The sequence below is a fragment of the Micropterus salmoides genome, unplaced genomic scaffold (assembly GCF_014851395.1).
Source record: "Micropterus salmoides isolate LMB-PRFRI ecotype aquatic unplaced genomic scaffold, ASM1485139v1 Ms_hic_scaffold_21, whole genome shotgun sequence".
Classification (NCBI taxonomy): domain Eukaryota; kingdom Metazoa; phylum Chordata; class Actinopteri; order Centrarchiformes; family Centrarchidae; genus Micropterus; species Micropterus salmoides.
Window position 1 is genome coordinate 11,408,440 of NW_024041262.1, and position 19,713 is coordinate 11,428,152.

The 19,713-nt window shown below is 44.0% G+C and overlaps 1 protein-coding gene across 1 annotated transcript in view; it reads left to right on the forward strand.

Moving 5' to 3' along the window:
- The window catches only part of LOC119916008 (SH3 and multiple ankyrin repeat domains protein 1-like), a 29,296-nt gene that overhangs the window by 8,058 nt on the left and 1,525 nt on the right, over positions 1-19,713 (forward strand). The window contains exons 3-25 of the mRNA XM_038735835.1: positions 595-666; positions 752-860; positions 1,064-1,215; positions 1,930-2,097; positions 2,393-2,434; positions 3,069-3,185; positions 3,292-3,369; positions 3,558-3,624; positions 3,889-4,058; positions 4,196-4,326; positions 5,360-5,499; positions 6,045-6,152; positions 6,778-6,856; positions 11,954-12,036; positions 12,206-12,330; positions 14,179-14,314; positions 14,488-14,568; positions 15,024-15,032; positions 15,219-15,245; positions 15,340-15,396; positions 15,561-15,682; positions 16,231-16,354; positions 16,443-19,653. Coding sequence (XP_038591763.1) covers positions 595-666; positions 752-860; positions 1,064-1,215; positions 1,930-2,097; positions 2,393-2,434; positions 3,069-3,185; positions 3,292-3,369; positions 3,558-3,624; positions 3,889-4,058; positions 4,196-4,326; positions 5,360-5,499; positions 6,045-6,152; positions 6,778-6,856; positions 11,954-12,036; positions 12,206-12,330; positions 14,179-14,314; positions 14,488-14,568; positions 15,024-15,032; positions 15,219-15,245; positions 15,340-15,396; positions 15,561-15,682; positions 16,231-16,354; positions 16,443-19,653 — 5,408 coding nt within the window. The remainder of the gene's footprint in view (positions 1-594; positions 667-751; positions 861-1,063; positions 1,216-1,929; positions 2,098-2,392; positions 2,435-3,068; positions 3,186-3,291; positions 3,370-3,557; positions 3,625-3,888; positions 4,059-4,195; positions 4,327-5,359; positions 5,500-6,044; positions 6,153-6,777; positions 6,857-11,953; positions 12,037-12,205; positions 12,331-14,178; positions 14,315-14,487; positions 14,569-15,023; positions 15,033-15,218; positions 15,246-15,339; positions 15,397-15,560; positions 15,683-16,230; positions 16,355-16,442; positions 19,654-19,713) is intronic.

Below are 19,713 nucleotides of genomic sequence, written 5' to 3' on the forward strand. Positions count from 1 at the left end.
TAAAAGAGATTTAATGACCATTAGAATAAATAATCACCATTAACTCTTATTTGCTGTGCTTCCGTGTACACAATTTTTAAAAAAGAAATCTAAAGGTATTGACTATTGACTTAACTGTAAATAAAAGCTATATGTTAACTAATGTCTACAAATGATCAGCAAGTGTAAACACAGATAATCTAGTTAGCCATTGATTAATCAAACCAGACAAAAGACAAAATACTCCTGCATGCTGCTGGTTTAGAGTACTGCTGTAGCACCTTATTTTTTTTCCAGTTTAAGCACTGAATCTATTTATATTTTAGTGGCAGGTTTAACCAATTCAGCCTTACATATGATCAAGCTTCCTTTTTGTTCAAAACAGCACAAGCCAGCATTTTATGAATCCAATAAAATCTTTTCTAAATTCAATTTCAATTCCCAGCTTTTCTTTGTTGCTTTTTAATGTTCAGATTGTCAAACACCATCTGAAGTACAGATTTACTGCACAAAATATTTTTGATATTTCCTCCATGTACGCTGTCACTGATAAACTGAAATGTGCTGCAGTATGATGAATCACAGGTTTCACACATATCTTTTTCTGGTCCTCAGTTTAGGTACAAAACCAGAGTTTATAAACAGACAAATCTGGATGAAAAGGCTCTCTCCAAACTCAGCACAAAGGTATTTTTTCTCTTGTCTACTGAGCACCGCCACAGTCTTCATTTCCACTCACTGACATCCTTTTCCGTCTTCATCCACCATCCAGGCCAGTCTGAAGAAGTTCCTGGATTACATTCAGACTGGAGCAATTGAGAAAATGGCAAAAGTCCTTGATAAAGGTCTTGATCCAAACTTTCATGACCCTGACAGTGGAGGTGAGTTTGCCACAACCCTGTGTGTACTCTCACTGTGGAAATTAAAGAGGTATACAGATTCATTCTTTGCTTTCAAATGAATGATTTTACAAGCGATATTGGTGATGAATATGAAATACTTCAAGTGTATCTAAGGGTGGACTTTCACTTTCATCTTTCTACCTGCCGTCCTTCCTTACTCCTGCCCTTCTTCTGTGGGTCAGAGACCCCACTCTCTGTGGCTGTGCAGTCAGGCCTGCTGGTGGAGGGCATCAGGTTGCTGGTTCAGGGCGGCGCTCATTTGGACTTTAGAACCAGAGACGGCATGACAGCAGTGCATAAAGCCGTTAGGGCTCACAATCACCCTGGGCTGCTGGTAAGTACTTTGAATTAAAGTCGCATGCAGATTGCAGACTCACTAAAGTAGGACAAGTGATGTGGACATCATGCATTTAATGATTATTATAAGAACACACATAGACACATACACATCTCATATAAAAAGTCTTGAAGTGAATAAATGACCATCGCAAATGTTGAATCAAATGTGGGTGGTCATTAGATTAAAATATGATTAGAAGCATCTGACAGTGCCTTACATACTGTAGTTGCTTTGAATAATGTACTTGCAACTGGGAACAGATTTAGCCTTTTTGGAGCTCTTGGAGCTGCTTTCAAACACCACATATCGATGCCACTTTTACAGGTGACAACTGCTTAAAATGAACTGTGTTTCTTTGCCAATGTATGTATTATTTTGTCTATCCCCGCCGCAGCATCAACATGCAGCATAACACTCTTTAGTAGATCAGATGTTTTATAATCAAACTACATGGTTGTATACTGTATAGAATTATACTACCCTTCTCCATATCTATTTTCAAATCTATATTGTATTATATATATATATATAATTGTATTGGTTAGCAGCAGCATCACTTGTAAATAAGGCTCAGATATATTCCCAATTCTTTCTTTCTTTTTTTATTTCTTTCTCCTTCTTTCTCAGCTTGTCTATATACACATAACAGAATATACATACCCACACACATTAGAAAAGTTATTATTTTCTGTTGTCTCTCCTTGCCAGGCTCTCTTGGCCCTTGGTGCGTCTCCAAACTACAGAGACCGCTGTGGCCTGACCCCGCTGTACCACACAGTACTGATAGGGGGTGAAACTTCCTGCTGTGAGACTTTGCTGTACTACAGGGCGAGGCTGGGGACAAGGGACGAGAATGGTTGGGATGAGTCCCATCAGGTACCAATGGACAGTTTAAAACTATCTACTATACAGTCTGCCTGTTTGTCTGTCTGTATATCTATCTATCTATTGATTCCAATATAGTTTCCTTTCATATTTTCACGTTCAGCATCCTTGGTCTTTGTCTCTCGCCATGTAAACTTGCAATGCACCAACATTGCCCTGTCTTATATCTGTGGTTGATGTCCATTGCCTTCAGTCCCTCTCATTTTCTCACACCCCTCTCCTCTGTGCCTTCCTCACTCGTCTCTCCATTCTCTCTCCTTCCTCTCCCCTTCCCTCTTCTCCATAGCACAGGGATGAAGAGGAGTTTGGAATGGAAGAAATACATAAGGTACCCTTCATCCTAACATCTCATCGTCCCCACCAGCCTTTCAGAGGCAAAGGCACTGACAATCATTATTTTAATAGAAAATGTAGATAACCTGAAGTGAAGTGACCATCATTTCAAGCTGAGTCCAGCTCAGAAAGAGCATTGGATATTATCTCTTTCTTACTGTAGATATGGGTGCATTGCCTACATTATGTCTCTGTGACATTCTGGTAAATTTGCGTTTGTGCTGCGAGCTGGTTGTCATGGTATTTTATTTTGGTTTTGCCGTGCTCTGTGTTTTCTTTCTTTACTTTGTCCATATCTTGTGATATTTTAGTCCTTGCAGAAAAATATGAGGAAACCTCTCAGGGTGCTGAAGGCACATTTCTGTTTTAATGTTTGTTTCCTTTCTTTTTTACCATGGTGCAATGTAATTGGCTCTGACCTGTTTTTCTGTAAGAGTAATTATGGATCTAAATGTGGATGTAAGATTATTTCCTTTTCTTTCTCTTTATACATCTTTTGCATTATCTTACATCTTCTTCGCTTTTCTGCCTAATTCTATTGTACTGAAGCAGTCCTATATGAAATCTCCCTCTTCACTTTAACTTGTCTCTTTCTATACTTTATAATACTGACAACTACACATTTAAAGGCGTGCCAGAATGGCTTTGCCCAGCACTTGGAGCATCTGCTTTTTTATGGGGCAGACACCTCTTCTCAAAATGCCTCAGGGAACACTGCACTTCACATTGCTGCCCTGTACAACAAGGCAAGTATGGAAAGAGATCACTTAAATGAAACTATCATTATCCTGAGTATTATTGATGGTTTTTCTGAAGGTGTTAACCGATCACTTTCCCTCTCTGAATGATCAGGAAAGCTGTGTCCGTGTTCTTCTGTACAGGGGAGCAAATAAGGAGGCAAAGAACAAGCATGGCCAGACCCCTTTTCAGGTAAATGGTTTAACTGTCAGTTAATACTGTACACTTTGTTATTATGGTTTCAAAGTGAAATCGCATTTGTAGAGTAGATTTGAAAAACAGAAAAATCAGTCATTTTGGGGAAGATGGAGACGTCGCAATAAAAGAAATTACAATATAAAAATTCTAGAACACTTACCTCAAATTTTTTGTGTTTGCAGATAGCTATAATGTCTGGTCACTTTGAACTTGGGGAAATCCTCAAAAACCACAAGGATTCTGACATAGGTAAGCTTTTGTGCCAAACTGTCTCTTCTGAAGAGGCTACCAAGTGTTACAATCAGTTCCCAACATCTGCTTTTCTTTGTATTTTCCTGAATCTATCATATATTTGCCCTTATAATCTCCCTTTTTTCCCCCCTAACAATCTACCTCCCCCTCCATTTCACCCTGTCACATCAAACCCTGCCCTTCCTCACTTCCTACTCCTTCTTACTTCTTACTCCATCACTTCTGAACCCTCACGGATAAACCACACACACCCATCTTCAGTGCCCTTTTTGGAATCGCCAAAGTATGTTCCCAAGCGAAAAGAGAGTGCCCACACTCTGCCTCTCCCCTCACTTCATTCCCACCCCCTACTGCGCGCTAACAGTGATAACACCATGACCCAGTCTGACCCTCTGCCCAACAAGGCTGCAACCAATCCCAACACAGGACAGGTACTGAGGACCATTAGGTGCATGCTCATCTGCTGATCTTTTTGATGATGTTGCATTGCTTTCTCAGTCTTTTACTTATAGTAAGTTCCAGGGTCAGCTTTGATGCTCTGTCTTTGTGGGACTTTGTGTTTCTGCAGGGCCAGCGCAGGGCCTCCATAGGCGTGAGAAGCTCAAGCAGCCCCAGAACTCGTACTCGCTCCCCATCCAGAGGGAGAGGAGGCCAAAGTGACACAGAGGAGAGGCACCGGCAGCCAAGGGGCAGACAGGGGTAAGAAGCCTGTGGAGAGATACACTGTGTTCACAAAGAGACGGAGGGTGTTGGGTTCTTATTCTGACCAGGTCCTTTAAGGCCCACTTACCATCAGCTGTTTGCTAGAAAATTACTATTTGTGTCTCAGTTGCATACTATGTACTATTTTTAACTGCCACATATTTTGTGGTATGGAGAGATGTTGTTGTCCTACAAAACAACAAACATGGAGGAGCTAGTCAGAGCGGCTCTGTGAGGCTGTCCCATGGTATGTTGAGCTAAATGCTAACATCAGCATGCTAACATGCTTATAATGAGAAATGTTAGCTGCTAACACTGTTAGCTAATTAGCACTAAAGGCCCCCGATGAAGCTGAGGATGATGGGAATAAAATTAGTTTTGCGGGTATTTAGTCACAAACCAAAGTATTGGACAAATGAAAACGTTGTAACATGATGATGACGCTAGATGGTAGATCCCCAAATGTCATTAGAATCCATCATCTAGGAAATATGAATTTCTGTATCAGATTTTTGTTCTGACCCATACAGTAGTTTCACAGTTTCCATATTTCAGTCTTAACCAAATTAGTGGACTGACCAACAGACCGGCATTCCCATCTCTAGAGCCATGCCTGCTAGTGTGGCTAAAAATAAACAAAAAAAATATGGTAACACAAAAGGTATGATACTTGCTATTTGTAACGTTTTCAATTTTGAATTTAGTGAATTCCTAATTCCAATTCCTTGTAGGCCTATACTAAATTACATTCATTCATCCTAAATTAATTTCTAGTATACTAACTGCCAAAATAAATAATGTGTACTTAAGAGTATTATTATAGCATAGAATTGAGGGACATTGAATGTGTTTACTTTCAGTAAATACAAGATGGCAGCATGCGTTCTCACTGTTGGTATGACTGATTAGTATGACTCAACGACTGACTGTCTCTGGTGTAGCCTGACAAGCTGTATGTCATCTCACTTTGTATCACATGTTTTTCCACAGTGTGCAACACAGTCTTATCTCTGTCTTTCTCCCTCTGTAGTGCAACCTCAGGGGGCAGTGGCGGAGGTCAGATGAAGCGTATGTACAGTGCAGTGCCAGGGCGGGTTTATGTGGCCACTCGTGCCCACTCTGCAAGTGGAGACAGAGAGCTCTCACTTAGCAAAGGGGACAAAGTTAAAGGTGAGCAAGAGCATGCATTTACAAATGGTAGAATATGAGTGAGTTCTGCGGGTTTAAACACAGTAATCAAAAAAAACAGCTATTGGCATTGGATTCAACAGATTGGATTGGATTTAACAGATAATAAGCTAAACATTCTCAACTGCAGATCAATTGGTTTATTAATGTTACAGTTGAGATACTTCAAGTGCAGTTGCAATACAGTTTGATGCAGAAAAAAAAGAACAATCTGCTGTATTTAAAACAGCAACACCAAGGAATAAATGTACATGAGGGAAGAGGGAATTGTAAACAAGAGAAATGAGAAGCACCAGCAGACACATCCAGTCATCGCAAAGAAATACATGTTCTCTAGGCGTTCTCAGTGGATTGTACACTGTTATTATAAAATAGGTAGCTAAAGGTAAACAAGGAAGGTTGAAGGAAAGATTATAACAGTGTTTGTGACAGTGTATTTATTACCCAAATTAAATTCTATCCCTCTATCCATGTCTCTCTGTTTATCTATCTATTTATCTGTCTGTCTGTCTGTCTGTCTGTCTCAGTGTTAAGTGTAGGAGAGGGGGGATACTGGGAGGGAACAGTGAAAGGTCGCACTGGCTGGTTTCCTTCGGACTGTGTGGAAGAGGTGGCGGGTCTCACCAATCGACCAGGTAAGACAAAACAAGTGGGAGCTTCACCATCATTATTGTATTTTGAAATATTATTCTGTCCATTGTTCATTTTCAGCCTATTTAAGAGTCCTTGGGGCTTTGTGGTAATCTACTGAGAGATTTTGTTGCTCACCCACAGTCAAGTTATATTTAAAAAAAGTCCTGTGTCATCATGTATAAAATGAAAAAAAGTGTTATTCATAGTTTTGAGACTACCCTCTTAAATTTAACAATGTCAAGAGGTGCGTTAGGAAGACATAGCAATCATACGAAATAGCACATGGATTGGAGAAAGGGCATTCTGAAATATGGGTTACATACTCCCTCAGGCTGGAATTATCCTTGAAGTCACTGTAACACCCAGCACATGTCACAATCATGTTTACCAGCAGGCCCTTTTGCAGCAGTGGCTCATGTACAGAACATTCACTTTTGTCCTATTTTCACAGCTGCACTGTTCGCGCAGCAAGCAAACCATATGCTGCACAAAAACAGGATGTAAATATATTTGATTTATTTGTGCTGCACTACAGACACAACACTTCTACAGAAAGACAGTGAAGGTGTCATGACAGAAGCTGAAAGTTTAAATTGAGCATATGTTTTGCCTGCATGTGCCTTGCAGAGACGCGCAGTGAGAAAGCCAAGAGGAAGCTTTTCCGTAATGTCACTGTCGGAGCCTACGATGGTACTGACGGCCCAAGGTAAGAAAAGTTGCTATGACCCTTACAACCTGTCACTGGTCTGTAAGTAATTTGGGGCAGAAACAACAATCAGTCCCACAGTAAACGAGTCTGCTGCCTTGAAGGAAAACTTAAAAGTCTAAATTGCTGGAAAAGGGCAATTGTGTTTTTGTGGAACTGTCCCCGACTTCTCTCCCAATGCATGCTGGCATAGGCTCCAGTGCCTCGCATCCCTAAACAGGGTTCCAGTTTAGAAAATAGATGGACTAATAAAACTAAAATAAACCTGATTGGCTGCCGCCTCTGATGTAGTTCTAGCTGTGGATTGTCACATGAGTGTGGGCAGCAACTGAACTGTCTGCTCTCTGGTTTATTACTGTAAGGCAAGACTGTGAGGCCAGTCAAGGTGATTGAAATAGCTTCTTGTGTGTGTGTATGTGGGTGTGTACGTGCTCGCTTGTTTCACCTATTGTTCTTTCACGTCTTCCTGCGTGCTGCATGTGTCTGTTTTCTGCTGATCCTGAACAGCACTTGTTCTCCATTGTTTTGTTGTGTGAACACGTCACGCGCTGAAAGCACAAAGAGCAGCCATGTGATTTTCAGCTCTGCCCCTTTTGGCTCCACCAGACAAATGCATTTGTCTCTTTGATACCCCCATGCACATGCATCTCCCTCCTCTCTGGTTGCTTGTTTACACTGAATACAATAATGCCATGATGAAAGATTTTTTTTTGGGGGGGGGGGGCATCATTCTGAAGCTGCAGCTCAGCCCCGGGCAGCTGCAAGTGTGTTTTATAAAGCTATGCATGATTGGTTGGGAGTTTGTCTACGTGTGACAGTATTCCTGTCTGTGTCTTTGTGTGTACATACATCATCCTGCTGATGAGTCATGAGGAGGCTGAAACACCAAGCTTTGGTTAGGTCCCTGGGCTAGTGAGAAGCACTTACCAGTCGCCACCCCTGGGTTTTACAGCCTCTTACACATCGGAGCTGGCATTACCCTTGTGCTGAGCAGCTCTCACTGTCATTCAAAAAAGACATTCACTTGCATGCAGCTGCGCTTGTGTTCTAAATGGAAATAGCAGCCACTGGGGTTATATTACCTGTGCTAAGTTAGTTAAGCGTAATTGCAGCACCGTGGTGAAGTGGTGCTCAATTAAGAGCAAGGTGATCCGGAGCATGTTCCCTCGCTGCAGGGAGAATGTCAATTACTATTTCAGAGAGAGACAGAGAGATGAAAAGTGTTTATCAGCCTGTGTGGTGATGAAAGCTCTGCTTTAGAGGAGAAGAGGGAGCAGGAGGAAAGTTTGCTTGTGTGTGTGTGTGTGTGTGTGTGTGTGTGTGTGTGTGTGTGTGTGTGCGTGTGTGTGTGTGTGTGTGAGAGAATCCAGGGTGGGAATCAGCTGTTCGTATATATCTGTGATACACAAGTCAGTGGATGTGTAAATGCGAGCTCTGTCTCTCCCTGTGTCGCCTTATGTTTATACCTTATACCCATCCCCCGCACCCCCACCCCGCAAATCCAGCTCTCCATTTCCCTTTTTTTTTGCAACTATACTCTCTTCCTGTCATGTACCAGCACACACAGAGACACACGCACTCTCCCTGTTATGATAATCGCTGGCATTGTCTCTCTCTCTCTCTCTCTCTCTCTCTCTCTCTCTCTCTCTGTCTTGCTTTGACATAGTCTTTCTCTTGTCTGAAGTATGCAGTGTGCAGATCAGCTGTCTCTCTCCCTCTCATTCCCTACCTCTCTCGCTCTCTCTCCTCCACTCTCGCGGCTCTCTCTTGCTGAGCTCTCGCTGTGAGCACGGGAGGAGGAGGAGGGAGGCGGGAGGAGGGAGGAGGTGGTGGAGAGCGCGCAAGAGAGAGAGGAGGGGGGGACATGGCAATGGGGGGATGCGGAGAGAGAGATTTCTCTCTCTCCCTCTCTTCTTCGTGGCCGTCACTGGGCCCCAGAAACAGGAGCGTGTGGTTCATTTACAGGTAGCGGCTGTTTCCTCATTCATTGGCTGGCTATGGATGTGAGGAGAGGACAATGGAGAGAGGGGAGAGGTAGATGATGCTATTGAAAGGCCGTGCCTTTTCAAAGACAGACTAATAAGCTATGTATTCTGTGCGTGTGTGTGTGTCTCTGAGTGTGTGTGTGTGTGTATATGTGTGCGTGTCTTAAATTAGTATTTTTCCTATGCATGTGAATATCTGTGGGCCGAAAGTGGCTGTTGAATGGAGACTCTGCAGCATGTTTATTTCTGTGTCTTCCTCCCTCTGAACGCTGTGTGCGTGTGTGTTAGTGCATGAAAGGGAGCACATATTGATGCATTTCAGTCAGACAGTGTGGGTGTATTTCATTCTCTTTGAGTCATGATTTCTTTAAGCAGATATTTTTCATTCACCAGGACATTATATTCCTGCTCCTTTAAAAATGCTATTTTGTCCGTACAGGAGGATGAAAGTGAATAAGTCAATAAGTGGCAAGAGTGCGGTTCATCAGTTCCTCTCGAGCTCTAATTTGAGATACTGGTCATTTCTGTGCATGTCTGTGTGTGCATGTATTTGTGTTTATGAGTGTGTGCATGCGACTATACACACTGAATAAAATATGTGGTTTTCACATATAAGTGTATACGTCACAGTGCCTGTTTGCTGTGGGATTATCTCTAGTATACATATATTTATGTATATGTACTCATCTATTCACCAAGTCTCCATCCACAGTGTGTGCCACTAACATCCATCAAGTGTTCCTCTTGTGGTGTGTAGGTATTTTCCCCACATAGCCAGTCTATCTGCATGTACATTCAGCGTATGAATGGTTAAAAAGCTGCCTTTTTTCTCAGTAATTGTGGATAAAGGAGAGGATGACTCAGGAGGGTACATAATAACTCTGGTCTCTAGTAGGCTTCCAGCTTCATTGCAGCCAGTTCAGAGGGAATGTATCCTACTAGCCAACACCAGGGACGTTTGCGCTTTTATGGCCCTAATTGGCCAAGCAAGTGTGGTCAATGTGGTGACAGACCGATTGAATAGCTTTAGATATGTAAAGGAAATCAGGTGTGTTACTGCAAGTCAGCAAAAAAACTTATAACCACCTGGAGGACTAATGCAGGCCATGTTTCCCACTTGTAGAAGTGGACGGATGAAGAGCCCAATAGATCCGTCCACCCACTCCATGTTACTTTGATCCTCAGAGAGGGAAAGCATGATGGAGGACAGGGTGAGAGAAAAAGGAATGAGGTGTGAGGAGCAGATGGCTGGAAGGCGGCTGTGCGTTGGCGAAACAGTAACATTGATGGAGAACACACAAGGGATGGACCTCAGTAGGGGAAACTGGCGATCGTCTGTTCAGTGCTAAAGTTATGGCTTGGTGTCGAAGTCTGGATCTTCAGGCCTGTAGGCCAACGCTTATGACTCTGCTGGACCTCTGTGATTCCACAGCCAAACTTTATTACTCTGCCGGATTAAATACACAAAACCTTGCTGGCTCTGTACTGTCAGAGATGGTGTGGAATATAATATTATACTGTTATTATTTTAGTACCAGAATACACATGGGTGTTTCAGAAGTAGTGGAGGCAGAATGAAGTCAGACTGATGGAGTCCTCTTTCAGACGACGAAAAGATTCAAGCTCTGCTGCTTAAAACCTAAAGGTTGGCGTTTTTAAAGGATACATTTATATTTTCTATGTGGTACATGGCCAAATTACCCTGATAAAGCCTGGCTGCAGACCGTATTGCTACATGGCCAATGAAATGGTTGTGTTCAGGTTTTAGGTTATAGATAGTTAAGGTTAGATTTAGTGCCACACTCTGGGATTTTGGGTCCGGTGACTCAAGCAAAAGAGGCAGAATTTGTATGCAGCCTTAGACTAAGTAGTGCCTGAAATATTAAACTTTATTCGCTACTTCTCATGAAAGTCCCGATGTGAACGCAGACACAAATTCACCCAAACTTCCCATTTGAAAGGGGAGGGACAAAAACTGTACTCCCTTAACACTGAGACAAAAACTCCCAGTGGAAATGATGTCCTTGAGTATAGCCAGAACCTTTTTACTGCATTGTTTTGGCAGTCGCGCTATCATTCTTCCACCAGGCTACTCGTCCTGTTCATACACAGCTCAGCCATTATAGGAAATCAGATACTTTGATTTGTCAAGTGTCATTTTGAGTTAAGTTGAGGAGCACAAACTAACACAGAAATGAGCTGCCTAGGAAATAAATATATGGGATAAATCACACAGCTCTGGTTAAGGCTCCCGGGCTCTCTAACAGAACCAGGGTGAATTGACATTGTTAGAAAGTCAAGTCCAGAAATGAGTCACGAGATGTGGCTGTGTGTGGCAGAGTGGAGTCCATTTAACCAGTCCTGTATAGAGAAAGGGTTGTAAAGCAGCTTGGCCAAAAGTCCCAGACATGGTAATACAATAATGAAGGAGCTTGCTGGGCCAGCTGTTACACTACTCCAACAATCTCATAATAAGATTGCATCACCAATGTCTGTGACTGCTGTTTCTGCCCTTCCAGGCTGTAGTCTTTGAGCAAGAGGAGCTGTCTGTGGAGGAAGATTAGATGTCTGTCTGACTTCTTCTTGTACATAATGTCAAGCGTCATGTATGACCGGTAGCGGTGTGCTGGAGTCGGTAAAGCAGTATCCTAACAAAAGCTGCTGGAGGCGGTGAAAGCTAATGCTGCGATTTAGGTGCATTTGGAAGTTTCCATTATCAGTGAAGTGTATGTGCACATTTTCTAATGTGCCGTTCCCCCCCAGCCCAGTACTTGTCAGCTCTAGCTGGATTAGTCCATAGTGTGGAATGTCATCTCATATACACTTCCTCCCATTGTGACACTAACTGTATCCCTGCCATCAACCTTTTTGTGCGCCAGCGCTTTTTGTATGACATTCTCAAGCCAGCCTATCTTTTGCTGCAGTGTGATTTCATAATGTGATGCAGTGTGGCTGTTTTCCACATTCAGAAAATGCATTATTTGCATGACAATAAGACATTCATATGTTATAGAAGTCATATAGCTCTCTTCCTCTCCAATTCTCTCTCTCTTTTTCTCTCTGTCTCTCCTCCTTTCCCCTTCCCCTTTGCTGCCTCCTTACTCTCTCTAAGTGACTACATCATTAAGGAGAAGACAGTGCTCCTACAGAAGAAAGACAATGAGGGCTTTGGCTTTGTGCTTAGGGGAGCCAAAGGTGAGCACCTTCTGCAAAATTCACATCCTATTTTTCTGTCTACAGATTTCTCAGTCTCATATGCTCTTTATCTCTCTTTCTAATCTCTCTATCCCTCCCTCATTTTCAAACCCATCTTCCTGTTATATTTGTCCACTCATGCTCATCATTTTTGTCATGTACTCTGCAGCTCAGACTCCTATAGAGGAGTTCACTCCAACGCCAGCGTTTCCTGCGCTGCAGTACCTGGAGTCTGTCGATGAGGGCGGTGTGGCCTGGAGGGCGGGCCTGAGGATGGGGGATTTCCTCATTGAGGTAAGGACGAGATGCATTTTGGACTAATTAACTATTTAATCTGAGGTCCTGAGGTTTTTTTTCTTTAACAACACCCATAAGCCACATTCAGGTGAAACATTAAAAAATCTAACATTTCTGGCTTCACATTGTTTTTTGGTGGTGTATATTTCTCATTTCCAAATAGTCAAAGAACTGTTTCCCTTTAGAGTTAGGTGAAATCGCAAACAATATAGGAAGAACTCCATGATAAAAAAGACACTAAGGTACAAATTCTCCCACAGGAAGCACAATATTACGCATTATTTTGAGTGAGGGATTAAACATTTCAATATCACTAGTGCCTTTTCCACTAATGATTGTGACAGTGTGCAGACATGTTCCTCTGAGAGTGTCACAACTCATTTTGGGAAATGTAGCAAATGAAGACATAGAGAAGGCAGGCTGACGAGAAGTGGGTACACCAAAAAAAAGAACTGCACTTGCAGGGTGGGCAGAAACACCTTACAATACAATAGCCTTGCCGTAAATACCAAATTGATAAAACACATAGAGCCACATTTACTGAGAAAATGATGCTGCGGTTTTCATTATGCATTCAGCTTCTGGATTGCACCTGCTTCTGAACCTCCAGAAGCACTCTGCAAGTGATGGAGAGCTCCTAAGTGCAGTTCAGAGGTGGGATTTCTATGTGATCACTAAGCTCAGAACTAAAATGATCACGTAATAAACTTAATGACAAAATATTTACTCTGGCCAACTCCACCTACACAAAAACTGTTTCTATATATGAGATTATAATCTTTAGCATGTATCTAATCATTAATACATTAGGAGGCAAGACACACATTCATGAGAAACAATGTATAAGGCAAATTAAAGACACACAAAATATACACAAGGTACACAAGGCACTGCAACCAGTGGATGGAAAGAGAGAGCGAAAGAGCGAAAGAGAGAACGAGACGGAGGTGGAGGTGGTGGTGGAGGTGGAGATGGTGTTGATATAGGCGTTAAAGCTGAGGTAAATGCAGCCAAACTCTCACTTAAATGTCTTTACAACACAAAGAAAACTTCAGTTGCAGTCTGTAGTGATTTTACAGTTCATTGACGGTCAAGTTTAAATTCAAGTTTGATGAAAACAAGCCACAACATCAATGCACTATTAGTTTGTGTTACAGTAATCAGAGATTGTGTTCATTAAATAGCCTATTGCTTAGTTTTTGTTTTTAATTTAGTTATATACAAGTCTATTTATTGCAGACTGTGCCTTAGTGAATCTGGCCTATAGTGTTTTTTAAAGATTGTTTCATTTCTGTGGTAATTTTTCTAGTATTAATTTTTTTTTACTGTGTGTAGTGTATTTTTAAGAGAGTTGATGAAGAGTTGCTATACTTGTGACTGCTCTTACTCATCGACAAAGCACCAGCAGTTCAGGCAGCAGTGTTCTGGCCATTTTGTAAAAGTTCTCATATGTTGCTCTGAAAACCGAGTTCTAAAAATGGTGATTGTCAAACCTCTATTAAAGCTGACACATACTGCTAATTAGTATTCAACCTAATATGAGTCATATATGTAGCTGCCTGAGCCTTTTTAACTGTGATTTACTGTATTCGCTGCCTGAATTGCTGGTGTACGTGGCCAAAACAACCAAATTAGTTTGTTTAAAGCTAAATTTTCGAAAAACTGCAACAACATATGAAACATGGAAACATGGAAAACAGCGTAACATAAGTGAACCAGTGGTCATAATAGACCCTCAATAACTCCCTATAACAAGAATTGTTTTTTTTTTTCATTTAGATGGATATTAATGCAATACATCAGCTCATTCTGTATTCAGTCCTTCTGTGTCTTTGTGTCTGTCAGGTGAATGGCCAGAATGTAGTGAAGGTTGGCCACCGACAGGTGGTTAACATGATCCGACAGGGTGGCAACAGTCTCATGGTAAAAGTTGTGATGGTTGCTCGAAATCCTGAACTGGAGGACACTGCTCGAAAGAGAGGTAAGAGTAAAATTTTCCTCGTGTGTCATTTCCATCCTGTTTATGATGTGACGATAAAGCTGATTACGTGTTTACCGTAAAGCCTGTTGCAATGTGGTTGTCATTAGTGACTGCATGTTTATATATGAGAATACTAAACATTAAGTCTGTGTTTGGCTGTCTTCCCTTGGCAGCCCCGCAGCAGACTAAAAGACTGACTCCTCCTGCCATTGCCCTGCGCTCCAAGTCAATGACATCAGAGCTGGAAGACATGGGTAAGATGATAGAGGGTATAAATGAAGGACTGAATGCAAAGAATAAAGAGGAGGGGGGGGTCTGGAAGTACAGCATGAATTAGTTGAATTCGGGGGGGTTTCTGAAGGGACACTTGAAGTAGGTGGGCTTGCAGCTTTTCTGCAGGATGATAGTACAGTATCAGGGCACTATTAGGGAAACACAGCATTAAATATTAACCAGGTTGATGCAGAGAGCCAAGAGAATTATCCAGTATAGGTGCAATATAATTTTTTTGTTAGCAATACGATGGAGAAGGAGCTTTTTAATTCATTTGCACTTTAGATATTTCTTGTAAAGAAAGAAAGGTAATAATTACAGTTAAGAGATATAAAAGCAATTGCATGTTGTGAAATGATACATGTCTTATGCTATCAGTCACAAACTGCTTTTTGTTTTTTTTTCTTCTGAACCAAATGTGCTGCATACTGTACAGTGGATAAAGGTGGGAAAGTCATGGATTTGTGTGCTCTTATTATCATTTCCATCACCATCCCTCTCATCACATCAGTATTCACACCATCACATGTTTCTGAGTATGTATTTCATCCTTTCATCTGCTTAATACGCATGACTACACAGCAGTTCTAGTCATACCTAATTTCTGTTTTCCGAATTATGTATGCTACAGCTGCCTCTCCATGGAAAAAGAAAGCAGGTGAATATTAGCCTTTATCATTACCCCTATCAGCCCCTGAGCTTTAATTAAAAGTCAGCCTGTTTGATGCTCTTTTTTCCCCCTCCTTTTTCAGAATACGAGTCCTCTCAGGGTCCTGATAAGAAGAGGACAGTCTATCAGATGGCATTAAGTAAGAAATCACTCTCACCACTCTTGTCATACTGTAAAAGGGTGTTTTTAAACCTTAAGGGGATAGGCTCACTGAAATCCTCTTTTTCATGTTTCTGCCTTTATTTTATGCGCTCTCTCTCTACATTTCTTTACTGACATGCCCCTGTTCTGTCTTTGTTTAAGATAAACTGGATGAAATCTTGGCTGCTGCCCAGCACACTATTACATCAGACAACCAGGGTCAGAGGGGTCACGGAGGCAAGAGGGACCGGAGCAAGAGTATTGTTCCCAACATCTCCAATGAGGTACTGTTGGAAATTGGAAGGAAATGGTTCTAGTTTTGGTTGTTTTAGACTCATTATCTACAAAATATTAACAAATACTGAGCCATTATGGATCTCTCTCCCAGCCCTGTCATACCAGATTCACATATACAACAGAGGTTCTCGACTGCTTGAGGATGTAGCACATTTAGTCATGGAAGTGACTAATGCCTGCAAAAAAATATTCCTATCTATAAAGCAGTTTGGTCGTTAGCCGTTTTAAAGCTGAGTGTGTTCTCCTGCCCTCACTGCACTTTAGAGAAAATGATTGACAATGAACCACCCACACCAAAACATTTGTTTAAGTATGAGTCAGGTTGTGTCCATTCATCCATGCTCTGTTGCCTGATATACTCGGACTGACTGGTTCTCCTGTATTGCATTATACTGTATATCAAATCAATATCAGCTAAACAGCCAGCATCAGTTTGATTTGATTATATCTGAATAATTGTTTCCTCTTCTGTCTTTCTCTCTTTCCTTTAAATTATTTTCTTCTCCCTTTTCAAAATGTGTTTCGACACCTGGAGCAACCCTATGAGCAGCAGTCATCAGTGAGTATGGTGCAGCCCGGACCAGGTTTTGGCTACAACCAAGCTCATTTTCAACCAGGCCACGGTCAGCATGCAGTCATGATGCGTCAAAAATCTATTGGTAACGGCAATTGTCATGGAAGAATTTCTGCATACTTAATATATGAGATTCCTTTTAAGTGTCTGTTTGCCTGTATCCTTGTTCTCAGGTGTAACAGAAGAGGAAAGGCAGTACCTTCACCCACCTGCGATGAAGCTGGCTCGCAGCCTGTCAGTGCCAGGACCAGAAGAAATCCCCCCACCCCCTAACACATCTGCCCCAGAGCCGCCTTTATCCGCAGGCCCTCATCCTGTGAGAGGGCCTGCTATGCCCATACCCCCTGTATCTCAAGCCCACTACCAGCTCCACTCCCAGCCAGGGCATCCTGTTCAAGCAGGCTGGGAGAGGGCAGGACCTGGTGTAATGAATCAGCAGGTCATGGTCCCCACCCTCCGCAGGCAATCGGAAGGAGTCTGTGTCAGAGAGCCGGAGGTGCCCAGGAGAGGTGGTGGCAAGATGGGAGGGATAAGGAGAGGCTACAGCAGCGCTACACCACCGACAAGTGCTAAGCCTAAAGCCCAACAAGCACCGCAACATCACCCGCATGTGCCCAACCGCGAACAGGGTGGAGGGGTTGGCAGGGGGGCGGCCAGGAGGGGCGGTCGAGGAGCTCTGATGAAGCAGTCAAAAGTGGAAGATGGTCTGAAACAGCACAGAGGTAAAGGAGGTGTAGCCAAAGAGAAGAGCTCCATCCCCATCCCCACCATCATTGTCAAAGCACCCTCCACCAGCAGCAGCGGCCGAAGCAGCCAGGGTAGCAGTATGGAAGCTGAGCCCTCCCAGGATGCAGAAGACCACACCTCAGCAGATACAACTACAGACAGCCCCAGCACTAGTCTACCTTCACCACTAACCCCCTCGCCACCTCAGCCCGCTACGTCAACTTCCTTGCCTTCATCAACTGTTGCCCCATCCGTTTCCTCTCAGCAAAATGTGGAAAACTTGGATTACACTTCAACATTTGGTTCGGCCTGCGGAGGAGGAGGGGCACGCAGGGAAAGGGAACGTTTCCGAGATATGAGAAGAAAGAGTGCTTCTTTCTTCCTCTCGTCTGAGGAAGACATCCAAGGAGAGGCCGGAGGAGGAGTAGGAGAGGGGGCAAGAATTCAGCCTTTACAGGGCTCACAAATGGAAGTGCCCACCCCTCGTCTACGGCCTTCCAAGTCTATAGATGAGGGAATGTTTTCTGGGGACAGCTATGTCAATTATTCCAGCAGCATGCCCCCAGCGTTTGGCCTGCCTGAATATTCTTCCCCTGTCCTCAGTCAGGATGGCCAGCCCAAGTCAGCACCCTCAATGTATGGCACCCAGCCCACTACTACCTTCATACACCCACTTACAGGGAAAGTTCTGGACCCCTCGTCCCCACTTGGCCTGGCCCTAGCTGCAAGAGAGAGGGCCCTAAAGGATGACCGCAGGACGCGCAGAGAGGAGAGACACTTTGGTAGGCAGCTGTCCACAGTAGGAGCGTTCCCTACCCCTGTTCAGACCCCTACTCCTTCCCTCTTTGCAACCCCTACACAATCGGCCTACACTTCCCCAGTGTCACTCCACCTAAGCTCCCCCACTGCCACCACCTCTCCTGCATCTCTGAGCCGGCCACAGTCACCAAGGATATTACGTTTGGGAGGAGGAGGTGGGGAGAGGATGGAGAGAGAAAAGGAGGGAGGACCCAGGGAGGGTCTTAGAGTTCGCTTCTCAGAGGATAGAACCAGTCAGTATTCATCACAGTATTACCCACAGAGCCCCAGGGAGAGAGAAAGAGAAAAGGAGATGTATGACAGTAGACCTGCTCCAGCCATACAGCCTCCTCCACCGCCAGCTCAACCTGCACCCCGCAGACCTTCCTTTCTGCAGATGGAAAGCACTCCCAACACCAGCTACATCCCTCAGTATACTGTCCCCACAGCCCCAGTACAGATACATGAAGCTATGGGAGAAGCAAGAGCAGGGGCGGGCGGAGGTTTAGGACTAATGGTTCTCCCTCCACCAGCTCCCTCAATAGATGCAGATGACGAGTTTGTCTTTGCAGATCCCTTGCCCCCTCCTTTACAGTTTGCTAATGGCAAGAACGAGAGAATGCAGGAATTTTCTCGGCAGCATCAACACCCGAGTCAACACGCTTCTGGTGTTGTTCCTCCTCCACCTCCCCCTCTTCCATCTCCCAAGCCCTCAAATGCTCCCCAACCATCTCCACAGGGTGGTGACTCTGCTGCCTCTAGCCTTACCTCCTACGACAGCGAGGTGGCCAACCTTACACAGTCAGCTTTCTCTCCCTCTTATCCATCCCCACAGATATTTCCCCCTTCCTCCACCACCACCTCGACTGCGGCTTTGCCTGCCGCATCACTACGCAGACCACAGCCCATGTCCCATTCTCACAACTATTACAGCAGCTCTGATGACCCCTCAGTAGGTGGTCACACCCCGGCCCAGGACAGAGGCACAGCCGTCCTCACCGCCACCATGACTTATGCTACCACTACCATGACAGCCACAGCCACCGCCTCCACCACCACAACCTCACCATCATCCTCTGACTACAGCGTGACAATGGCTGGGCCCAAGGCCGGCCCCAGCACAGGGGGTAAAGCTGCTGACCACACTCATCAACCTAGTATTACACCCAAGAGCGGAGACTGGCAAGATGCTGTGGTGGATTCTGGTATTGAGGAGCTGGATAGTCACAGCAGTAGCGACCACCATTTAGAAATGCTGGGACTGAGTGGGCTGAGAGGAGAGAGGGGAGGGATCGGAGGAGACAGGCGAGGAGGAGAGGGAGAGAGAGGAGGTGAGCATCAGGATCCTTGCACAACCTACTCAGGTGGGCAAACATTTGAGGTGCACAGCGCCAAACTGGCAAACCCTGTGTTTTCAAAGATGACTCATTACAAGGAGGGGGGAGGGAGGGGCCTGTCTGTAGCACTACGTAGGCAGAACAGCACCAACCCTGCTCCTTTGCAGTTGCAGAAACAAAGCAACCCAGAAGATGCCAGGTTAGATGGAGCTCTCACAGATGAAAGGAAGCACAAGCAGAGTCGATCCAAAATGGAGGATGGCTTCAGTTCCGCTCTGGCTGCCTGCTTAGAGAGGCCCCTGGAGACGCGGTCAGTGGGCTGGGTTGAGGTTGGGGAGCATGAGCTAGGTGGAGGTGGTGTGCAGAGAGATGGTATGGTTTTGGAGGGCCGCAGACTTCATTCACCTCTTTCGGGGGTGAAGGCCAGCATCATCAATGAGCTAAGCTCCAAGCTGCAACAGATGAGTAGTATGAAGAGCATGGATGACTGGAGCCACAATCCAAAGTCTCCAACCATGCATAGGTTTGTTTGCTTTAATCAACCAGTTCTTTATATTTAAATGAACATTTGCATATCTGCATA